This window comes from Carica papaya, chromosome 6 (genome assembly GCF_054855325.1).
Source record: "Carica papaya isolate Zhongbai chromosome 6, ASM5485532v1, whole genome shotgun sequence".
Lineage (NCBI taxonomy): Eukaryota > Viridiplantae > Streptophyta > Magnoliopsida > Brassicales > Caricaceae > Carica > Carica papaya.
The window spans coordinates 11,304,107-11,327,782 of NC_142314.1; the positions used below are offsets into that span (position 1 = coordinate 11,304,107).

The window sequence follows — 23,676 nt, forward strand, 5'->3', positions numbered from 1 at the left end:
TCCATAAGTGAATTATTGGGATCTATCGGCATCTTCAAAATGTCGTCTATAAACCCTACTTTATTTTTTATTCTTAAAGCTCTCCATATAAATCTAGCCCTAAAGTAATAATTCGTTGTATCTAAAGGTTGTGTTATAAGTAATACACTCAAGCTACCACTACTGCCTATAATATAACTATTAAGGTTTACAGGATCCAGAATATTACTATTTTATAAGAGAAACTTCTTGACAATAAGTTGAGCCTCCAATTTGAGTCGAGATTTCTTCATCCATATGCTTTGATACCATGTCTAAAATTTATTTATGGTGGAGATTCTCTTGTGGACTTTGATGGATCTACAAGAGAAACACATAAAACAAACAAAAAAAATCCAATAAAGAATGTAACATAGAGCTAAACGACAAAAGAAATGATATGTTAGGATTTTCAAAAAATGAAAATTTATTTTTTCTCGATGCTTCTCAATTATACAAGCTATGTATTTATACCTAGGATTTTCATAAATATTCTGGTGTACCCACAACATATTCACACAATATCTTTTCCTAAAAATACATACACGAATATATACATTCCTTATTAAACAATTACTTAAATAGGTTTTTTCCTCTCCAGAAAGATATTCGTATGGGTTTTCCAGTTTAACTTGCTTGGCATGAGCTTTTGCGTTCCTCTTTAGACTGTCTGACTTGGGCTTCTAATCATGTGTTTTGGCTATTCACATTTCATCAATATTCCTATAAGTATTTGAAATAATATATTTTAATTCAAACTCTAAAATTTTTAATGACAATTCTGATAGGTCCTTTGTGTTATTTTAGATTCTTATGTTATGATTTTCTAGTTTTTTCTAGTTATAATTTCTTTCACCTTATAAACACCTTATACATACAAATATTATCTAAAAAACTAATATTTATAATTAAAACAAAATATTTATATTAATTTATTTGATAAATACAAATTCAATAATGTAAATAAATTACATCATTTTATAAAAGTCATTTCGCAACAATGTGTCCATAGATTTAACAAATATCATCTTAAATAAATTTACATAAAATATTTTAGTAATGGTTTTATAACTTTACATAAGAAACTAGGGTAATGGTTGCTCATATGTAGATTCATGTTTTTTACTTCTCTCTTTTCTTTTAACTCATAGTCCCATCATAACAATTTACCACCGCCACCCAACAACTCGAGTTAGTTCCATTTCTGAGGAGTTTATAAGATAACTTTGATATAAATATTAAAAGAACAAGAGTTATTAGATAATTAACCTAGATTTGAAGAAATAAGATAGTACAAATCTTTGATATTTTTATTCTTTAACCACAACTCCTAAAGATTTAAAAAAAAAAGTTGTGACATTATTTTCAAGCTAACAGAAATTTTAAAGTTTTGAATGAGATTTAGGATCACAAAACTGCTTACTGAAATAATTATTTTTTAAAATATGTTAAAATAATATAAGATTGCATCATTTGAAGCGATAAGGGTAATGACCTATAAAGCAAAAAAAAAAGTAAAGATATCTTGAAAAGATAATTCTCACATAAACTCAAGAAGAGATAGCCTACAAACTCTTTTGAAATATTCAAAAATCTAATTGTAAATAAAGTCAAACAGAAGAGAAGAACGTTGAGATACTAAAAAAGAAACTTAAGAATTAAAAAATTTCAAGAGTAGAGCTAATAGACTGTGTTATTTATCTTACATATAAGCATTATAGTTGAAATGACTATTATGAGCTAGGAGCTTTAATATAATCAATCATCAACATCTAGGTTTACTTCTAGAGTATCTTAAAAAAATGATAAGCATTAATGTCTTGATCTACTTCTAGAGTACTTTAAAGGAATAATGACCATGATCTTACTTATATACATATTTTTGGATAATTTTATATTAACTTTAGATATTACTAATATAATTATTTTTATTCTATTATTATTAATAGTTATATATGTAAATTCAAATAATTACTTCTCAATTAAAATTTATTACAAGGCTAACTAAGTGACCAAGAAGATTCCAAGTGTTTTTGCTAAGATGAATAAATCGGTAATCTTTTATTTATACTTAAGATTCACTCTGGCACCTAAATCACTGAAGGTATTTTTGATGAAAGAAAAAGTAGTGCAACTACCAAATTTTAAAACTATCTTTTTATATCTCTATTTAGTTATTAAGCATCTTAAGTCCTTTAGGTTTATAACTAAAGGTGTTTATTAGTTTTGTATAACAAAATAATGATCCTCATTCATAATAGGTTAACTGGCACCTATTAAAAGAGAAAAAGGAACGACTTGGTAATTCTCAATGGGAAAAGGTGGTGCATCCTCCAAAGTGTTACCACCTATTGCCACATGGCATTTGATGTTTTAAATTATTTGGGTCTACTTAATGTCTCATCTTTCTTTTAAATAGTCAATGGGTATGTTAGTAAAAAATTGGTATTACCGACATTTCTTTTTCCCTAGAAAAAGAGATGAGCTATGAACAAAGAAAAAACAATAAAAGGTTCTTGAGTAAAAGGTAAGTTATTATTGATTTGGAAGAATTCCCTTGTCCTTTTAGCATTCCAATTTTTCCTATAAATATCTCCCTATTACTTATAATTCCCACACTACTCAATTTAGGGTACAATTTATGTTTTACTTGTGATAGTTTGAAAATACTTCCGAGTTAATTTCTTATATTTGATATATTTAATTTAATTTTGCATGTGTTTGAAAATATATAATAAGATTAAGGATATAGTTTATAGTCAAATGAAAAAATAAAAAATGATGATGAAGGAGCTAAAATAATCATGAAGAGGCATGAGAAAATGTGGGAATATTTTAAATGAAGTGGTATAATGAAAAAAAGTAATTATTAGATAAAATGATATAACAAAAAATGACAACTTTTAGATGAAGTGACATGTAAATAGTGGTAACCTTTTAGATGAAGTGATATGTGAAAAGGCTTTTTAGATAAAAATGATGTGAAAAGTGGTAATATTTTATATGAAGTAACATGTAAAAAGGTCTTTTAGATAAAACAACATGTGAAGAATGATAACATTTTAAGTGAAGTGACATGATGAAAAGTGACAACTTTTAGATGAAATAATAAGACGGAATGGTGGCAATCTTTCTCCCATGGCTCCCCGCTCCTATAAAGAGGGGATAGGAGAAGGGAGGAAGAGATATTCCAGACGAGAGAAAAATAGTGAAAAACATAAAGGTGAAGGAAGAAGAGGAAGTACGAAGTGTGTAATTTGTAGAGTATTTAGAGGTTTTAGATAAAAATCTTGGAGAAATTTTGTTAAATTTGTGAGAGCGAGAAAGAATAAGAGAAGAGGAATAAGGCTTACGATCAAAAGGGGTAAGTTTTTTTTTTTTAAGTTTTGAAGTTCAGCTTCCCTTTGATTTTTTAGATTAGTTTTTGAGTATTATGTTGGATATTTTTGAGTTAAGAAAGTGGCTAAAAATTATCCTGAAACTCTGTCGAATTTTTTAGAGAAAAAAGTCATAAATAAAGTCAGAACTCTGCTGGATTTAAGACTACAGCTGCTAAGAACCTAATGTAAGTTGATATTATGGATGCATAGCCTACGTAGTTTTGAGATATTTTACGTATCTTCTGTATTTGCTAAGTAAGTATTTGTTTAAGTTTTACTTCGATATAAATGTTATTATGTTTTGTATTTTTAAAATGTAGTTTTGATATATGTGCATCACTCATTATGGAAATAAATTATTCCGACGGTACCTACATTATGTTAGGCTTCAATCTAACCATACATAACTGTTCCGTGTTTGGGTGTATTAGCGAAGTAATAAGTGTGTACCCATACATAACCATTCTGTGTTTAGGTGTATGGAAAAATAGTCTGATCTGCATGCCCTAACCATTCCGTATTCAGGGGGTAGTAGTGTTTCAAGGTACTCACGTATGTCGTTCCGTGTTCGGGTACATGGGGAACCAGTGATAAGTATATGCGTCTACGTATAATGTATGGTAACTGATTGATCCTCCATAATAGTGAAGAAGTATACAACATGAATCTATTTTCTTATTTGTGTTTTCGTCTTCTGATTCGTATCTGTTTTGAAAAGATTATATGATATATATTTTGTTATGTGTAAAGAAATTACATATTGCATGTACTATGCTGTGATTTCATAATACTGCTTATTGAGATATTTTATCTCACTCCCCCCTATCACCCTCCATATATTAAAGATACTACTGCAGAGTGAGCAGTGATATAAAGGAAATTTTTGAAGTGTAGACTCTAATATTAAGGTTACTGTTTTATACTTTGGTTTAGTAATGTAAGTAAGGAAATTTAGAACCTTGTACATATGTTTATATTTTATATTTAAAGGATATAACACTTCTACAACTCTTTTATTATTAATAAAGTTAAGTTATTTTATTTAACTAGAGTCTATATGATTTAAAGGAGTATGTTCCGGTCATTACCCTATAAGATGGGGTGTGGTCCGTGATATTACTTCTCTCAAGAGATAAAGCTCTCAAAGAAAAGTCAATAATTATTTTCATATTTTTATTTATAGTAGTATTAATTTTTAATTTTACTTGACATACTGTATTTACCCATGTCAAGAGGGAAGATAGGCAGAATGAGTTTTATTTATTCCCATAAGAGAAAATAATATGTCCACCCATCAAAAGAGGAAAAAATTTGTTTGTCTACCCAATTGTAAATAGTTTTTCAAAGAAAAAAAATACTTTACGAGTGCAAATGATATCCTCATTTTTTGATACTGAGCACTTAAAGGCTTAGACCATTAAGAGTTCCATCCCTAGTCCACACAAGAAATAACCATTTTAAGAGTACTTATAATATTCCCTTTGTGCTAGAGTAAGAAGTTAATGGCACGTTAATTCACTTTTGAGCATATAAATTGTTAGAAGGATTCCTTTAGATATGGCTTAGAATCCTTCCTCATTATAGGGTTTTTATCTATACTCAAGCCTCTCAATATTACTCCTTAAAGATTGACCCCTTATGTTTTTAGTTGTATGAATGAGGTCTTCGTTTTTTTTATCATAAAATTATCTCTCTCATAAACTTTTTTTTTTTGGTTCATTTGAACTTTGAGAAATCCAAAAGTTCAAAATTCCTTAAAACTCACCATGGTAGGGACTTCCTGTTTTTTTCCACTAAATGCAATTATAAATCTTGTAAATGAGGGTTTTTACATTTTTAATATAAAACTCGTCCCAATATTTTGACAAGTGAGGGTACAATTGATCAGACGATCTACCTCTGGATGAGGATATTAAAGATATCATGGTGCCTATCTTGTGTGAGAAAAGCAACTACTATGATTGTTTTAACATAAGGATGACTTGAGTAAAGTTGGTCTTAACAGACCCTAATATAAGTAAATTTTTTTCAGTTTTTGTATCATCTCTTTTATCATTATCTTAACATTTATTGGTGTATTACGCATGATATGTCAGATAATAGCTTCAATCTTTAGGTAAGATCATTCTTATATATCTCTCTTTAGAGAAGAAAGATGGACATATTTTATGATACACCTATAAGATGCAATAAAATAAATTGTGAACATGTTACCAATTGGACGAATATAAGAGTTGTTCTAGCAATAATACTATAAAGAAGTTAAAGATCATCTCAAATTCATGGTGAGATAGGACATTTCTCCTAAAGCTCATCTTGCCCCAATAAGAATTGCTTATTTTACAACATGTACTCAAGGTAAATAGTTAAAAACTAAAAAAATTATGATCACTAAGTCAAGCTTCTCTCTAATTTTATTAACCATCTAGCTAGTTCTTTTTGGTCCTGCTAAATAAGTTCAGCTTAGGTAGTCTTTACCTTCGGAATGTAGGGAACTCATTTATAAAGACATTAAAATCACATACAACTTCTTCTAAGCTTTAATGTATAAAATCATAGAAAACATTCTTTGTAACACCCAAATTTAATTTTAATGTAATTTAAAATTAATTTATAAATATAATTTTTATAATTTTTTATTTTAATTTAGTGTAAAAATGAAGAAAATTTGATACGAGATGAAATTGAAAACAATTTTGGGGAAAAAATAGTGAAAATTTAGATTCTTGAGGTATTTTTGAAAGAAAAATCGAAAACTGTGGATCAAAATATCATTTAGAGAAGTTGTGCCATGTGGAATGGCCGGTCAGTAGCCCCGACGAACTAGGACACGTCGCGTGGCAACGGACGCTGACACAGTGCCACGTGGGCAATCCGCGTGCCCGCGATCTAACGGTCTAGATTCGCCTCTGCGCGCACGAACGACCCAAATCCATTCCTTATTTAGACGCGATCGGACGGGCTAGATTGGATCGCAATGAATGACCTAGATTCACTCCATATTTAATTACGGTCGGACTGTCCAAATCAAACGTAATGGATGGCCTAGATCAAAAGGGGACGAGTATAAATAACTTCCTTCACACCAAACCCTAACCCTAGCCGCCAGACCCCCCTCGCCGGAGAAGAAGATCTAGCCACCGGGAAGGAGGCCACCACCACCCGCCGCCGTGCCGAAGTCCTTTTTGACCGTCAAAAGAGGTAAACATTTCTCCATTTGCTTGGAATTCAATTTTAAAAACCCTCATGGCCAAATCAGAGCAAAAGGACTGGCCAATTGGCCGAAAACCACGGGCAAAGCCCTGTGGCGCCGCCTCAGAGAATTTCAAAAAATGCCTCTGATGAGGCCCTTCTCGATTCCCGTTCGGCGTAATTTTTCCACCATTGTGATCATCGTTTCCTTTACTACAAGTTGACCGGAACAAAACACTCAACCGCAACGTGAGCCAGAGGAGCCGCCGCACCAGAGAGCTCCACCGCCAGTGAGTTTTGATTTTTTGTATCTTTTTTGCCAACTGAGGCCCTTTAACGTGTTTTCTCGCAAGGATTGATACAAAATCAGTCAAATACGGCCGAAAATAATCGACCTGAGGCAGACCGTCGTCACCTGTCGCTGGAGCACGGCGGCTGAAATTCCAAAATTAGCCAAAATTCTGTCATGAGACTAATTTTGGATTTTTTTAGGATATTTGTAGGTACTTATAGCGTGTTTTAATTTCCGAAGAAAAATTTAGGGAACTTGGGGACCGCCAGTAAGCGCAGTCAACAGTTTAGTTTTTCGGGTATCAAATTGAGTAAGAATCTCTCACCCTATGCTCTGTTATAGAATTGAAGTTAAATTAACAATAATACAGTATTTTTACCCTTTAGAAAATATTTATAATTAATTATGGTTACTAATAGACGCAGAATCAGAAATTATTCTTTGTTGATTTCTGTCGATTTATTTTACAGTTTGAATATATAATAATATCTAATTTATCGATTTTATGGTTTGAATGCATGTATTATTGCCTTACGTGACAACTGTTAAATTGAAAAACCGAGATATGATTGCATTCCTTGATGCATGTTTGTTTGTTTATGTGATTATGATTGAATTGAAAAATGGAGACTAAAGAAAAATAAAAAATTGTATGATTAAGTGAATGGATGAAACGACAGTCTTACTGGATATCTTGGGAGATAGTGAACGGACTGGGTATAATAGAGAACCCTACCGTGAACGTTGTCTCATACCGGACTGGGTATCAAGACTTGGTAATTTGGTGCTCATACCAGACGGAGTATGGAAACGGCCCGTTTCACCCTCATACAGAATGGGATATTGAGGTTTAATAGTTTGGCGCTCATACCGGACGAGGTATGGGGACCGCCATTTAATTACGAATGTTAAAGGAAAGGGTTCACGCGTAGTGAGGACATCCCTATGAACCCCTATGGATACCAGTAGGCTGATGGAAAGGGACAATTATTGTTTGATTTATTGAATATGGATTTATAATGTGTGCATGTTACCGATTGCATATGAAATCATGATAATTGCTATGTTATTGTCTCTGTAGGTTATTTTTATAAATCTCACTGCGATAAGTGGACGGTAAATTGTTTTATTATTAATAAATGCATTTGTTTAATTAAATGCTCCATTAGTTGTTTTGATTTTCTACCAACCTTCATTTCTATATTGGTGAGTAGCGTGATATTCTTACTGGGTTAGTGTAACTCATTTCTTATATAACCATTTCAGATCAAGAGGACCAGGATCCAGAGTCCGATCCACAAGAGGGTTGCGAGTACGATACCAGTTCTATTTAGTTTCCGTTTATTTCCTAAATTTTTTTGTATTTCCTTCAAAATGATAATTTCCGTAGCACTATTTGGGACTTTAATTTATGTTTAAGGAATGTAAATCTTAACTATTTATTTCGTTTCCACACTAAATTCATAATTTATTTCCTTTAGAATTTCCGGAGTCTTTACAGTTGGTATCAAAACCGCATTCATCGGATTCATTCCTTACACAAAACCCTTAGGAAACACCAAAAACAAAGAATTGTCACTCATCCATTCCTTGTGAAATACATGTACATATAGATTAGGAGAGGAAGACCCCCACTAAACCGAGCATCCCAGGAGGGTTCGCTTAGAGAGGATGTTAACCGGTTATTTGAGATGGTAGAAAGACTCATTGCTACCTAGTAGGCCCAGAAGAAAAGAAAGGAGCTACCTGACTCTCCCCCGCTGCCACAGGTTGAGCCACTCCTACGGCGGGAGGATCCCAAGCCACCCCGATATGACACTGCTCCTCCATAGTACCACCCAGAACCACTACAATATGATCCAGTGCCCGAGCCACAGCATCACCTGACACCACCACAGTACAATCCGGTGCCTCCACCGTATCATCAAGTACCACTGCAGGGCCATCCAGTCCATCCTCAGCACAGCCCAGTCCCTTATCCACAGGACTCAATTCCTCTCATGATGGACCTAGGCTATATAGAAAGATATAAAAGACTAAATCCATCTACTTTTGCATGGGATCCTCCTTTGAAGAGGCCGAGTTCTGGTTAGCTGAGATAGAGAAGGTCTTCAAGACCCTCGGGGTGATTCCCAAACAGAAGGTCATCTTTGCTACCTACATGTTAGTGAGAGAAGCAGACCGCTGGTGGCAACTCGAACAGACCACCCTGCCCTTTTCATTCACTTGGGGAATAGTTCTTGACGGCCTTTCATGCAGAATACCTCCTAGAGCATCTCCGATATTTGGAGGAGATGGAATTTGCACACTTGGTCCAGGGGGATGTGATTGTATCAGAATATGCTCGCAAGTTCCTAGAGTTGGGTCAATATTCTCCTGAGAGCATGATGGATAAAGGCAGGAAGGCTATAAGGTTCGAGTGGGGTCTTCGTTCTAAGATCAGATAGCAGTTGTTTCTGCTCGAGCTCAGTACTTATTCAGCTATTCTGGCTAAGGCACAATTAGCGAAGATGAGCCTTCACACCTTCCCTCAAGCAGCAGGGAACCTCAGGTCCTCAGTCCCACACCGCAGACTAGCACCTACTACACCTATTCAATAGAACAAGAGACCCAAGCCGATGACTTAGGCTCCCCCTCAAGTTCCAGCAGCAAGACGCGTCAAGATCTGTCAGCATTATGGCAAAGATCATAGGGACCGACCCTGTTATCGCCTCAATAACACATGTCACATATGTGGTAGCGCCCAACATTAAGTAAGGAAGTGCCCGAAGAACCAGAACCAGGCTAGACCTCCTATCCAGGATAGGGCTTACAATCTCACTTAGTAAGATGCAAAAGCCAATCCGAACGTGGTACATGGTATGTACACTATCTATAACCATCTTACTCATGTCTTGATTGATACTGGTGCATCGTATTCATTTGTTTCACATGTTTTTGCATCAAAATTAGATGTATTACCTGAAAAACTTGATTCTGTATTATTTGTGTCTACTCCTGAGAGTAGGACACTACTTGGGGAGGTTGTATACAGGGCTTGTGTCATAGATATAACATATAAAAAATTGAGTGTAGACCTAATAGAAATTGACACGGGGGACTTTGATGTAATTTTAAGAATGAACTGGCTAGTGGCATATCACACCACTGTAGATTATTTTAGCAAGAAGGTCGTACTCAATCCTCCTAATGAGGAGTCATTTACAAATTAATAAAATCATTTAACATTTGTTTCCTCATAGCAAATTTTCTTATTATCAAGTACTTTAACCCACCTGTTTTCTCTAACTAAGCAAACCCAAGAAAGAAATTTGTATTCAAGAGATTCCAGTAGTCTGACACTTTCCAAATGAATTTTCGAATGAACTACTTGGATTACTAGTGGACAGAAAAATCGAATTCACCATAGACCTTCAGTCAGGCACCCAACCTATTTCGGTTTCTCCTTACTGCATAAGCCATATTGAGATAGAGGAACTGAAAAAATAGATCATTGAATTAAAGGATAGTGGATTCATCCGACATAGTGTGTCCCCTTGGGGTGCCGGAGTCACATTTTCAAGAAAGACAGATGGGAAGTTAATGTTATGTATTGATTACAGAGGTCTGAATAGGGTCACGATCAAGAACAAGTATCCCCTCCCTAGGATCGATGACCCCTTTGATCAATTGTAGGGTACTTAGGTCTTCTTCAAGATAGACCTGCATTCAGGTCACCATCAAGTAAAAATCAGGGCAGAAGACATTCCTAAAATAGCCTTTCGAAGCAGGTACGAACATTATGAGTTCCTGGTCATGTCATTTGGACTAACCAATGCTCCAGCCATCTTCATAGACTTGATGAACAGGGTTTTCAGACAATTCTTGGATCAGTATGTCATTGTGTTCATCGATGATATCTTGGTCTATTCAAAGAGTAGAGAGGAACACACTCACCATCTGACTCAGGTTTTGCAAGTTCTCAAGGAGAAGTTGTATGCAAAGTTGAGTAAGTGTGGGTTATGACTTGAGCAGACTACCTTCCTAGGACACATCATATTAAAGGGTGGAGTATCAGTAAACCCCAAAAAAGTTGAAGCAGTGCTCGAATGGAAAAAATTGACCTCGACTAAGGAGATCCGTAGCTTTCTAGGGATAGCAGGTTATTACTGCAGGTTTCTGAAAGGGTTTTCTAGTCTAGCTGCTTTTCTGACTCGACTCACAAAGAAGAATATCAAGTTTGAGTAGAACGAGGACTGTGAGAGAAGCTTTTCAGAATTAAAGAGACAGTTAACTACTGCACCTATGTTGGCCTTGCCAAGCGGATGGGGTGAATATACAGTTTATAGTGATGCCTCTTACCTAGGGTTAGGTTGTGTTTTGATGCAGCATGGGAAGGTCATAGCCTATGGGTCTAGGCAGTTGAAGAATTATGAGAAAAACTACCACACCCATAACTTAGAACTTGCCGCAATTATCCACGCTTTGAAGACTTGACGCCATTATTTGTATGGGGAGACCTTTCAAATCTATACCAATCATAAGAGCTTAAAAGACATATTCACTCAAAAGAATCTCAACATGTGTCAGAGAATGTGGATAGAACTCCTCAAAGACTATGATTGTGACATCATGTATCACCTGGATATGGGCGATGTGGTAGCCGATGCACTCAATAGGAAAAGTGTAGGTACATTAGCTCATTTGATGGTTTAAGAATGTAAGCAGATAGGGGCCGCACAACAGGTACGGTTTCAGGACCTGAAGAGAGTCACATGTTTGGGCCACCTGACTGTTTAGCCGGAGTTAATGCAGAGAATAAAGGAAGCTCAGTCTGTCGATTCCACCCTAGCAGCCCTCAAGAAAGATGCAGAATAGGGAGTTAACTCAGAATTTCGAGTCTCTGCCGATGGGTTACTCAGATTTCAAGACAGAGTGTGTGTTCCAGGTGACAGTGAGTTGAAAATAGACATCATGACAAAGGCCCATAGCTCGAAGTTTATTATGCATCCCGAAAGTACTAAGATGTATAAAAGTATGCGATCTTGATTTTGGTGGAACAGTATAAAAAGAGATATATCTGACTTTATTTCTAAGTATTTGGTATGTCAGTAGGTCAAGGCAGAGCATCAACGCCCAAGTGGGCTACTTCAGCCATTACCAATTCCGAAGTGGAAGCGGGAACATATCACCATAGATTTTGTGATATGATTGCCTAAGGCATGCTCAAGACATGCTGTCATCTGGGTAATTATTGACTAGCTTATCAAGTCTTCTCACTTCTTGGTGATCATGATGACCAATCCCTTGGACAAGTTGGCAAGAATGCACATCTGAGAAATAGTAAGATTACATGGAGTGCCAGTGACAGTAGTGTCCGACAGAAACCCCAGGTTCACTTCTCGGCTCTGGTCTAGCTTCCAGCAAGCCATGAGAACGAAACTGTCTCTTAGTACTGCATTCTACCCTCAGATCGATGAACAGTTAGAAAGGACGATCCGCACACTTGAGGATATGCTCCGAGTATGTGTTCTTAACTTTGGGGCCATTGGGATGACCATCTACCCCTGATAGAGTTCGCCTACAATAATAGCTACCAAGCAAGTATTGGCATAGCTCCGTATGAGACAATGTATGGCCGCCTATGCAGATCGCCGATCTATTGAGAAGAAGTGGTGATAGAAAACTATTCAGTCCAGACCTTGTAGATGAGACTATAACCAAAATAGTTAAGATCATGAAAAACATTCAGACGGCTCAGAGCAGGCAAAAGAGTTATGCAGACACCCAGATGAGGGATTTGAAATTTGAGAAAGGCGATCGAGTGTTCCTTAAGGTCACTCCTTTCAAGAGAATCAGTAGGTTTGGTAAGAGGGAGAAACTAAGCCCCTGGTTTATTGGGTCATTCGATATCTTAGACAGAATTGGTGTCACTGCCTACAGATTGGCCCTGCCTACAGATTGGCCCTGCCTCCAGAAATTTTCAGGGTCCATAATGTGTTTCGTGTGTTCATGCTACGCAAGTACAACCTGGACCCCTCTCACATCTTGGTCTACGAGGCTCTTCACTCTAGGAAGATCTGTCCTACGAAGAAGTACCGATCGGTATTATGGACCGAAAGAGCATATTACTTCGTAATCGAGAAATTTCTTTTGTTAAGGTCATGTGATAGAATCACAAACCGAGAGAAGCCATATGGGAGCTAGAATTAGACTTTAGAGCCCAATATCCCTAACTGTTTAATTGAGAGGGAGAGACAAATTTGAGAGACCAAATTTCTTTTAAGGGAGGAGAGTTGTAACACTCAAATTTAATTTTAATGTAATTTAAAATTAATTTATAAATACAATTTTTATAATTTTTTATTTTAATTTAGTTTAAAAATGAAGGACTTATGGGGGATGAAATTGAAAATAATTTTAGAAAAAATGGGTGAAAATTTGGGTTCTGTGAGTATTTTTGAAAGAAAACTCGAAAACTGGGGGGTCAAAATATAATTTAGAGAAGTTATGCCACGTGAGATGCCCGGTCAATAGCCCCGACAAAATAGGATGCGCTGCGTGACAAGGGACGCTAAAGCGGTACACGCGGTCGAACGGCCCAGATTCGCCCCCGCGTGCACGGACGGTCCAGAATCACTCCATATTTAATCACGATCGGACAATGCAGATCAAACGCGATAGATGACCCCGATCAAGAGAGGAGGAGTATAAATAACACCCTTCACACCAAACCCTAACCTTAGCCACCAGACACCCCTCGCCGGAAAAGAAGATCCAGCCGTCGGGAAGGAGGCCGCCGCCACCTGCCGCCGCGCCGGAGCCCTTTCCAATCATCAAAAGAGGTAAAAAATTTCTTTTTTGCTTGGAATTCAATTTTAAACACCCCCATGGCCAAATGGGAGCAAAATGACCAACTGATTCGTCAGAAATCGCGGGCAAAACTCGGCGGCGCCGCTGCAAGAAATTTCACAAAATGCCTCCGATGAGGCCTTTCTCGATTCCTGTTCAGTGTAATTTTTCTACCATTGTGATCACAGTTTCCTTCTCTACAGGTTAACCAGAGCAAAACACCCAACCTCAACATGAGCCGGAGGAGCCGCCGCACCGGAGAGCCCCGTAACCGATGAGTTTCAATTTTTTATGTTGTTTTCGACCAACCGAGGCCCCTTAACGTGTTTTCTCACAAGGAATAATGCAAATCGGCCAAATTCGGTCGAAAATGATCGAAAACAGCCGACGCGAGGTGAACCACCGTCGCCCATCGGCTCTGCCATGCCGAAATTTTAGAATTGGCCAAAATTCGGTCTTGAGACTAATTTTAGATTTTTTGGGACATTTTTAGGTACTTATAGCGTGTTTTAATTTTTGAAAAAAAATTTAGGGAACCCGGGGACCACCTGTAAGCGCAGTCAACAGTTTAGTTTCTTGGACATCAAATTAAATAAGAATCTCTCACCCTATCCTCTGTTATGGAATTGAAATCAAATTAACAATAATAAGGTGTTTTGTACCCTCTAAAAAATATCTATAATTAATTACGGATTACTAATAGAGTCACAACCAAAAATTATTCTCTGTTGATTTCTGTCATTTTATTTTATAGTTTGAATGCATAATAATATCTGATTTATCGATTTTATGATTTGAATGCATGTATTACTGCCTTATATGACTACTGTTAAATTGAAAAATCGAGATATGATTGCATTTCCTGATGCATGTTTGTTTGTTTATGTTATTACGATTGAATTTAAAAATGGAGACTAAAAAAAATAACAAATTGTGTGATTAAGTGAATGGATAAAATGACAGCCTTACTGGATATCCTGGGAGATGGTGGACGAACTGGGTATAATAGGAAACCCTACCGTGAATGTTGTCTCATACCGGACGGGGTATCGAGACTTGATAATTTGGTGCTCATACTGGATAGGGTATCAAGACGGCCCGTTTCACCTTCATCTCAGACGGGGTATTGAGGTTTAGTAGTTTGGCGCTCATACCGGACGGGGTATACGGACGGCCTTTAATTACAAATGTTAAAGAAAAAGGTTCACGCGTAGTGGGGACATCCCTATAAACTTCCATGGATACTAGCAAGTTGATGGAAAAGGACAGTTGTTGTTTGATTTATTGAATATGGATTTATAATGTGTAGATGTTACCGATTGCATATGAAATCATGATAAGTGCTTTGTTACTGTCTCTGTAGGTTGTTTTTTTTAAATCTCACTGCGGTAAATGGACGGTAAATGATTTTACTATTAATAAATGTATTTATTTAATTAAGTGCTCCATTTAGTTATTTTAATTTTCTACCAACCTTCAGTTCTATGTCGGTGAGTAGTGTGATATTCTTACTGGGGTAGTATAGCTCATTTTTTATATAACCATTTCAGATCAAGAGGATCAGCATCTAGAGTCTGATCCATAAGAGAGTTGTGAATAGGATACCAATTTTATTTATTTTCTATTTATTTCCTTAATCTTTTTGTATTTCCTTCAAAAAGGTAATTTTCATAGCACTATTTGGGACTTTAAATTTATTATAAGGAATGTAAACCTTAAGTATTTATTTCGCTTCCGTACTAAATTCATAATTTATTTTTTTTAGAACTTTCAGGGGAGTTACATTCTTGCTTCAGGTTCATGACCCTAAACGGATATTAACTTCTTGCATATTGGTTGATCAATAGTACCTATGTCTTCTTTTTATCCTCCTATTAGTTTGATTTTACCCGTCATGACTAATCATAATGATAAAAGCATTGTTTCTAATTTTTGCCTAAAGTACAATAATAAAGCTCTTTATGGCAGAGAAGATTCATTGAGGGTCACTAAACAAGTTTTCGTAGGAAATCTTACTTTTTTTTTCTTTTCTTGTACATAATATTTATTTTTTAGGTCACTCCTTTATAAAGGAGTTTGTTCATTTCATGAAAAGTTCCTAAGAAATTATAGGCTCTTAATTAGCAGATACAGATGATCAAATGAAAGATACTGATTTATAACTAAAGTAATTAACCAAGGCTCAAGATTGTTCGAAGGCATTTGGACACACTTTTGTTGACTTTATCTCTAGTGGTTGCAATAAAGGAAATAATTTCCATTATAGAGGAAAAGAATAAATCAATCAAAGATGTGACTAAAAATGTTGAAAAAAAGCTAATTATAGTAGGAAGAAAGGTAGACTAATTGAACAATATGCCAAATATAAGTATATTTACCCTTTTCAAAAAGTCACCAACCTAGCATAAATAAAGACATGAAGTTGGAGAAAAAATAAGTGATGAACAACCAACTCCATCAAGCAAGAGTGGAAAGACCATTATGTAATTGTGTACTTAAATTTATACATTAAACATCCATTTTTATTTTCTTAATCCTTAACTTTTGAGACTCTCTCTTTTTAAAGAGGAATTTTAAGACTAGGCTTTAATATAGATAAGTCTAAAAGAATTGTTATACTTAGCTTATTAAAATGCATTCTTATGAGCTCTGTGAAATTTTAAGCTAGGGAGTTGGTTATATTAAAATTGTTGAAGATATATGAAGTTAGTTTTACCGAAGTCGTCGAAAGTATAATATGTTTATTCTATCATTGATACTAAAAAATAGTAACTTTTATCTTAACCATTAAAAGAGATTTTGTGATCTTTATTTTAGTGAATGATTTTAAATCTATGACTAGTGACAACGAAAGTAGTGCGTGCAAATTGTTTACGAATTGAACTATTATAAAAGTATATATAATCTAATATTGACATAAAATAATATTATTTCGATCATTAAACTGAAAGATAAATTTTGTAATTAATTAACTTTTTATAAATATAACCTAATGTTTACTAATTATACTGATATGTAGATTTTATATGTACCAAGTAAGTTAAAATTGACATAATAATTAATTTTGTCATTTTGGAACAAAAAAGTTATAATAATTGCATAAAGTTAGTTAACCGATGGATGTCAATGTTTTGCATATCTCTATACCTAATATAAATTAATTTAACCTAAGTTAATATATTTAATTAATCAGATTTTGAGTTGATAAGCTATATTTTGCTTAATGAGTTAATCTTGTGGTTTGGTTTTATCATTTGATAGCTTGATGAGTTGCTTGATTAAATGAGTCAATTGCATTATGCCTTATTATGAAATTATCTAATTAACACGTCTTAAATTCATTCTAATTTTTAGAATTTGATTTGACATGGTTAATCTAAGAGCTTATTTACTTACATTATCTTCTATAAATTTCAAGTGCTAAATAAATTGTGTTTGGATTAAAAAAAAAAAAAAAAGAGAGGTAAAGATGCTTAATATTACATTTGAATAATTATTTATCATATTATACATTTAAATTATATAGTATTATCATAAATTAATTTATTAGTATATTAGTAAGACTACGTAATTGATTTTATAAATTTATTTATAATTTATATTTAATCTAATTATAAAAGAATAAAAATCACAGTAGAAAAAAATCAATTTAGGTAGAATGAGAAAAATGTATTCTAAATATATTAAATATTATCATCTTCTAAACATATCTAAAATATAAATCAGACACTTGTCGTTATATATTATATTATTTATTATTTAATCTTTTAAAAAAAATCCCCAAAGTCAACGTTGAAGTCAACATCCAAGTATGATTTATTTGACAAACATCTTCTCAAATTTCAACTAACTCTTGACTTATTAACCTTCATGCTACCAGATTTTCTAAAAATATTTAAAAAGAAATATTTACCCATGTTTTCATTTCTACTTCTAATCAAAATTGAAACAGAAAATGTAGATATATATACACACACACATATATATATATATATATAGTTGCTTAAAAATTTCACCTCTATTATTATCCTTTCTAAACCATATATATAGGAAAATGAATTTTGATTAATGTTCTTTCTTTATTTTTAAATTTTTTATTTTTGGGGAGTTAACACATTAATTTCTCACAACATCTATTTTAGAAAAATAGGGTTTATTAATTTATTTTTAAGTAATAATAATAAATATTAATTAATTAAAAATATTATCTTCATTGTTTGAAATAAAAATTTTGAATTCTGAAATTCTTTAATCCAATAATTTTCTGAACAGGTCTTAGCACTTTCTCTTTAAGTGCTCTTTTTTTTTTCGTTTTTTTGAGAAAACTCTTAAGTGATTAATTAATCAAACTTTATTGGTGATATTTCTCATTTATTTTTTAATTATTACCCCATATATATATATATATATATATATATATATATAACTTAAACGTGGTGGTCTGGCAAGTCTCAGTTGAATTATTTATGAGCATTTAAAGATAAATTAAACCATTTTTAATTATGAAAACAAAATGATAAAAGCGACATTTATATATTCAAATATTAAAAAATAAATAAAGACTAAATTTCTATGAAGTGAAGCTTATGGTGATGGTTGGAACAAGAACTCCAAATAGATCTATACCATTCCCTTTTTGCTAATTCTAATCATATCATTTTTGTAGTTTTTTATAATTATTTTTTGTCACCATTCAAATTTCAGACAAAAATCATAATATTTAGCCTTTTCTGGACATATATATATATATATATACATATTAGATTGAGTATATCCATAATAGATTACATAGAAATGGTTCGTCGAAAAAGAAAATACATAGAATTAATTTTTAATAAATGCAATATCAAAAATATCTTCCAATTTTAGCTTCCATTATTAGTTAATATCGTTTATTTAATGTGTGAGAATAATATAATTAATAATCAATTATGTTTGAATAGAATTTGAACCAGTTGCGCTCCAACGTTCAAAATTGCAATTACCCAATTAGGATCCTCGTGATTCATCCAACGGTCACAATTCTCCATGTGAAGTTCTTTAAACCAAATTATATTACAAAAAAATTTCATTCATTATTTTATACTTATAAATAAGGGAGACCCAATTTTCCAGAGCAGCGCACATATCCAACCATATTATAATTTTCTTCACTCTCTTTGAATCTTTCTTTCCTCTCTAATTCCTTTTTCATCATTATATCTTCCTGTCTACGTGAAGAAACAGGAGAAGAATAAACAACAAAAACTTAATGTCTGCAACGAAGCATTTCCCATGATACAATATTCTTTTCTTTTCCCTTTTGAAACTTGTTCTTCTTCTTCTTCTTCTCAGATCCCAACTTGAGTCTTACAAAATCTATATATTTTTCACCAGTCTCATCAAACAATCGTCTTCTGAAAATGCAGATTCTCAGATGTGTGTTTAAGCTTCTACTGGTATATGCTGTTGTTGATGTGTTGTCAGTGACAGCATCTGAGTCAAGCTCAGAGATAAAGATATGCTCAGAGGAAGATAGGGCTGCTCTTGTTGATTTCAAGGCTAAAATCTTCAAAGACACCACGGATATTCTTTCTTCATGGGTAGGCAGGGATTGCTGTGGAGGAGACTGGGAGGGAGTGCAGTGTAATCCAGTTACAGGGAGAGTTACAGAACTGGTGTTGCAGAGACCGGAAAGAGACGGTGAGTTTTACATGAAGGGTACTTTGTCTCCTTCTTTGGCCAATCTGCGTTATTTGGAGGTAATGGTGATAAGTGGAATGAAGCATATTACAGGTCCAATTCCGGAGAGTTTCTCTAATCTCATTCACCTAACTCAGCTTGTTCTTGAAGAGAATTCCCTTCAAGGAACCATCCCTTCAGGTTTAGGTCACCTGTCCTTACTCCGAACTCTCTCACTGGGTGGTAACCATTTGAAGGGCGAAATTCCACCAAGTTTAGGAAGTACGAAAAATCTTCTTCAGATAAATTTAGCAAGAAATTCCCTGACAGGTCCTATCCCACCAACTTTGAAAAATCTCCTTGCTCTCCAGTCTCTTGATCTTAGCTTTAATTTCTTATCTGGGTTGATTCCAGGATTTGTGGGCAACTTTAAAAACCTCACCTTTCTCGATCTTTCCGATAACCAATTCTCAGGACATTTACCCTCCTCCTTGTTCAGTTTGCCCAATCTTCTGGACTTGTCACTGAGCCATAACAAGCTCACTGGAACAATCCCAGATCAGATTGGTGATCTCAAATCCCTTACCAGTCTCTCACTGAGTCATAACTGGTTTATGGGTTATATTCCTTCATCTATTTCAAGGTTGCAGAAGCTCTGGTCTCTTAATTTGTCGAGAAATGGTTTCTCAGATCCTTTACCAGTCATCTTAGGCCGGGGAATCCCTTCTTTGTTGTCAATTGACCTGTCTTACAACAATTTGAGTTTAGGGATAGTTCCCAAATGGATCAAAGACAAGCCCCTTTCAGAAGTCAATCTAGCTGGTTGTAAACTCAGAGGACCTCTCCCAAAGTTTACAAGACCAGATTCTTTGACTTCCATAGACCTCTCTGATAACTTGCTAACAGGTGGCATTTCTACTTTCTTCACAAACATGTCTAGTTTGCAGAAGCTCAACCTCTCGAATAATCAACTAAGATTTGATCTTTCAGAACTCAAGTTGCCTGAAGGTATTTCTTCCATTGATCTACACTCAAATCAACTTGTTGGGTCCCTCTCAAGCATCTTAAACAACAGAACAAGCAGCTTTTTGGAGGTCTTTGACGTATCAAAGAATCAAATTTCAGATAAAATCCCAGAATTCTCTGAAGGCTTGAGTTTGAAAGTGTTGAACATAGGAAGCAACAAGGTTGCAGGTCAAATCCCCAGTTCTATATCAAACCTTGTTGGACTTGAGAGGTTAATTGTCTCCAGGAACCATCTAACAGGCACCATTCCTACAAGGTTAGGGCTATTGGCAAAGCTTAAATGGCTTGACCTGTCCATAAATAATCTCACAGGAAAAATCCCAAATAGCCTATTGGGGATTGAAGCTCTAAGACATGCAAGCTTCAGAGCAAACCTATTGTGTGGAGAGATCCCACAGGGAAGACCATTTAACATCTTCCCTGCAGTTGCATATGCTCATAATCTTTGCTTATGTGGCAAACCTTTGCCACCTTGTAGGGTAAAGAAACAAGAGATGGGCCAGTGATATGCTGACTCAACCAGTAACATGCTCATGTCATATGGGCATTTTCATATTGGAGAAGATGGTATTGCTTCTGCCCTATAGTAGTTATTAGTCCATTTATTCATTAATAAAATGTAATCATGGATAAGACATTGTTTCAAATACAGTGTAGGAATACATGTTTAATTTACCATTGAAATCAAGTAGGAAATGTAGAATGCAAAAGGCAAGCTTCATAGTCACATGGATATCAAATCATGTATGCAGAAATCTTGTCCTCAAGAAAGGAGGCACCAGAGGTCAATTGTTTTGATCATCATTGCTGGTCCTACACATTACAACTGTTCTAAAAGATCAAAAACTAAAAATTCATGATAACATAATTGTATCAGAAGCAATTCATTACAAAAAATGAAATTTCAGAATTTACAATACCCAAAAGCCAGGCATCAAAACCATTCTAAGAAACTAAACATGAAATTAGGATGGTAAATTCCTAATCAATTAGTAATCATCTAGTACTTCTTCATTTTCATTATCTTCCTTGTCATCACCTTTCTTCCCATCATCGTCCTTCTCATTATCTTCCTTCTCCGAAGCTCCTTCATCCTAAACAATGCACAGAACAATAATCAGAAATGGAAAAGAGCAGGAAGAAAATGTACCTAAAATTGCAAAATGAAACACATACATCTCCAATATCAGCACTATTACTGTCTGAGGCCTTGGCCTTGAGCTCAGCTGCCTTGTCAATATAAGGCTTCTTCTCCTGTTTCAAGTAAGATAAAAATTATTGAAAGCAAGTTAGAGCTCAGAGAGTTTCTAAATCATGGACCTAAAACAAATAAATGAAGATTAGAACTAACTTCATCTGTCATGGACCTCCATTTCTCACCACCTTCCTTTGCAACCTATAATTATCACATTAATGAAAACACAATCAACAAAATTTGACAGAGCGCACCCAAATGCTAATTACATCTGACTCCAAGTCAACTATTCAATAGAGACATGAAACTAAACTGTATAAACCAACATGAAAAATAAAAATAGAAAATACCTCCTTAACACCCTTAATATCTGGGTTTGCTTCCTTGTAAGATTTTCTGAAGTCATCCCTAATATTCAACAACCTCCATTAGTACAAAGCATAGAATCCAACCGCATACATTATATTACATAATCACAAGCAAAATAGAGATAAAAAAGAACATTAAAGCAGTACATGAAGAGAAAGAAAGCAGTGGGAGTGCGCTTAGTCTTATTAGAATCTTTGCCCTTCTTTTCCTTCTCCTTTCTGAGCCTCTTAGGTTTTGGTTCTTCTGATGTTGCCTTCTTCCTACATACCCAAGTTAAAACCACGATCCACAAAAACCAGAACCCAACACACCTTAACCATGTACATGAAAAGGAAAATACCAGTATCATTCACTATTTTAATTCACGCCAGAACTAACCTTTCTGCTGGCTTTTTTTTGGCTTCAGAAGGCTGCTCCACAACTTGAGACGCTAATACGAGCAACAGTAACGATAATTAGCAAAGTACAAGGAACACGACATTGCAGATTATGCTTTAGAAAACAGATAAACAAAATCGCGTTTCATCTAGATCTTTTTTCATACAAGTATATTTACGTTTAACACGTCTCGACCATAGAGCGAACAGAAGATAAAAAACATGGGTGAATTTTAGAAAAGTGCGAAGGAGAAAGTACCCAAGTTCATCTTGATCTTGGCATCAAGGCTGCAACTATGCATACTTATCAGTGCCACCGGTACGTCCTTGTTGCACTCCTCACTGTAATTCATAGTTTCACTTTAATTTCTATGCCAAAACATCGCGAATTTAACGATCAATCTTATAGACTATAAATTTTTAAACAAAAGCCCCCAATGTACAAGCAAAACCAGCCTTAGGGACCAAATTGTTACACAAATGGAAGAAAACTAGTCTTGAAAATGGAACAGAGTATCAGCCAACTATACATCCAAAAAGAAATTTCGAAACCTAAACCACCATCGACCAAAAATACAAAAGTGGAGGACAAAGGAGAAGAGTTTACCAGCGAGCAAAAGCGCTGCCATCTTTGGCGCGAAGAAGAGAAGGGCCAGTCGCAGTTTCAGCTTCTACTCTCTTCCTTGGCTTTGGTGGGTTTACCTTGGACGTCCTCCCTGCCATGGATTCCTCTCCAAAAACTCTACTTGCAGACAATTAGAGAGAGAAAGAGAATGTTGAATATGCTTAAAATTGTGGGAGGAGAAAAGCAGATTGAATTAATAGAGAAAATAGGGAGGGAAAAATGAAAATTGGTTTTTGGCGCTGGCGCTTTGATCCTTTCCCTCCTGTGATTTGACCATAAAAATACAAGAGTGAATTTACACGATATTGGGCTTTGACAAAAGAAATCGATCCATTGGAAAACACATATAACCTGAAGAAGAAGAAGAAGAAGAAGACGACGGCGAACAAGCCCAAGCCCTACCAAAAGCAGAAAGCAGAAGTTTAGATATATTCTCTTTTGGAATAAAAAATATTTTTATTTACTTTATAAAAAAAAACGTTTTTCAGTAACTAAATTTAACTACTCAATATATTATTTTGAATAAGAACTATAAAATTATATTTTTATTAATAATTTTAATAAAAAAATTAGGTGGGAGAAGACAAAATTTTGTAAAGTTAAAATTAAGTAAATTATTGAAATAAATGTGTGGAAAAAGTAAGTGACTTTACTATCGACCTACTTATACCCAGTCGTCAAAATCCTTCGTATAATTTTCCGCATGCATT

At 34.6% G+C, this 23,676-nt stretch overlaps 2 protein-coding genes and 1 pseudogene across 2 annotated transcripts; 1 reads left to right on the forward strand and 2 right to left on the reverse strand.

Annotated features, from left to right (window-relative positions):
* LOC148253310 (uncharacterized) overlaps positions 1-9,764 on the reverse strand; it is a 44,027-nt pseudogene extending 34,263 nt beyond the window's left edge.
* Positions 9,765-18,981: 9,217 nt separating this feature from the next.
* On the forward strand, positions 18,982-21,127 carry LOC110826311 (Leucine-rich repeat (LRR) family protein). Its single transcript, XM_022056929.2, has one exon. It carries the CDS (start codon positions 19,116-19,118, stop codon positions 20,904-20,906), a length of 1,791 nt encoding a protein of 596 aa, XP_021912621.1. The 5' UTR covers positions 18,982-19,115; the 3' UTR covers positions 20,907-21,127.
* Positions 21,128-21,147: 20 nt separating this feature from the next.
* Positions 21,148-23,210, reverse strand: LOC110826313 (high mobility group B protein 7-like). The gene is made up of 8 exons (XM_022056930.2): positions 22,949-23,210; positions 22,601-22,683; positions 22,343-22,394; positions 22,111-22,224; positions 21,946-22,003; positions 21,752-21,796; positions 21,577-21,654; positions 21,148-21,494 (listed from the first exon to the last, which is right to left on the reverse strand). Exons 1-8 carry the CDS (start codon positions 23,062-23,064, stop codon positions 21,390-21,392), a joined length of 651 nt encoding a protein of 216 aa, XP_021912622.1. The 5' UTR covers positions 23,065-23,210; the 3' UTR covers positions 21,148-21,389.
* Between the last annotated feature and the right edge of the window lie 466 nt (positions 23,211-23,676).

Bases quoted from the DNA above. Each gene is read 5' to 3' on its own strand.
- LOC110826313 (XM_022056930.2), bottom strand. From the start codon at position 23,064: ATGGCAGGGAGGACGTCCAAGGTAAACCCACCAAAGCCAAGGAAGAGA. The intron at 22,684-22,948 runs GTAAACTCTTCT...TATGAATTACAG, and splicing joins GGCAGCGCTTTTGCTCGCTG to TGAGGAGTGCAACAAGGACG. The intron at 21,797-21,945 runs GTATTTTCTATT...TGATAATTATAG, and splicing joins ATATTAAGGGTGTTAAGGAG to GTTGCAAAGGAAGGTGGTGA.
- LOC110826311 (XM_022056929.2), top strand. From the start codon at position 19,116: ATGCAGATTCTCAGATGTGTGTTTAAGCTTCTACTGGTATATGCTGTT.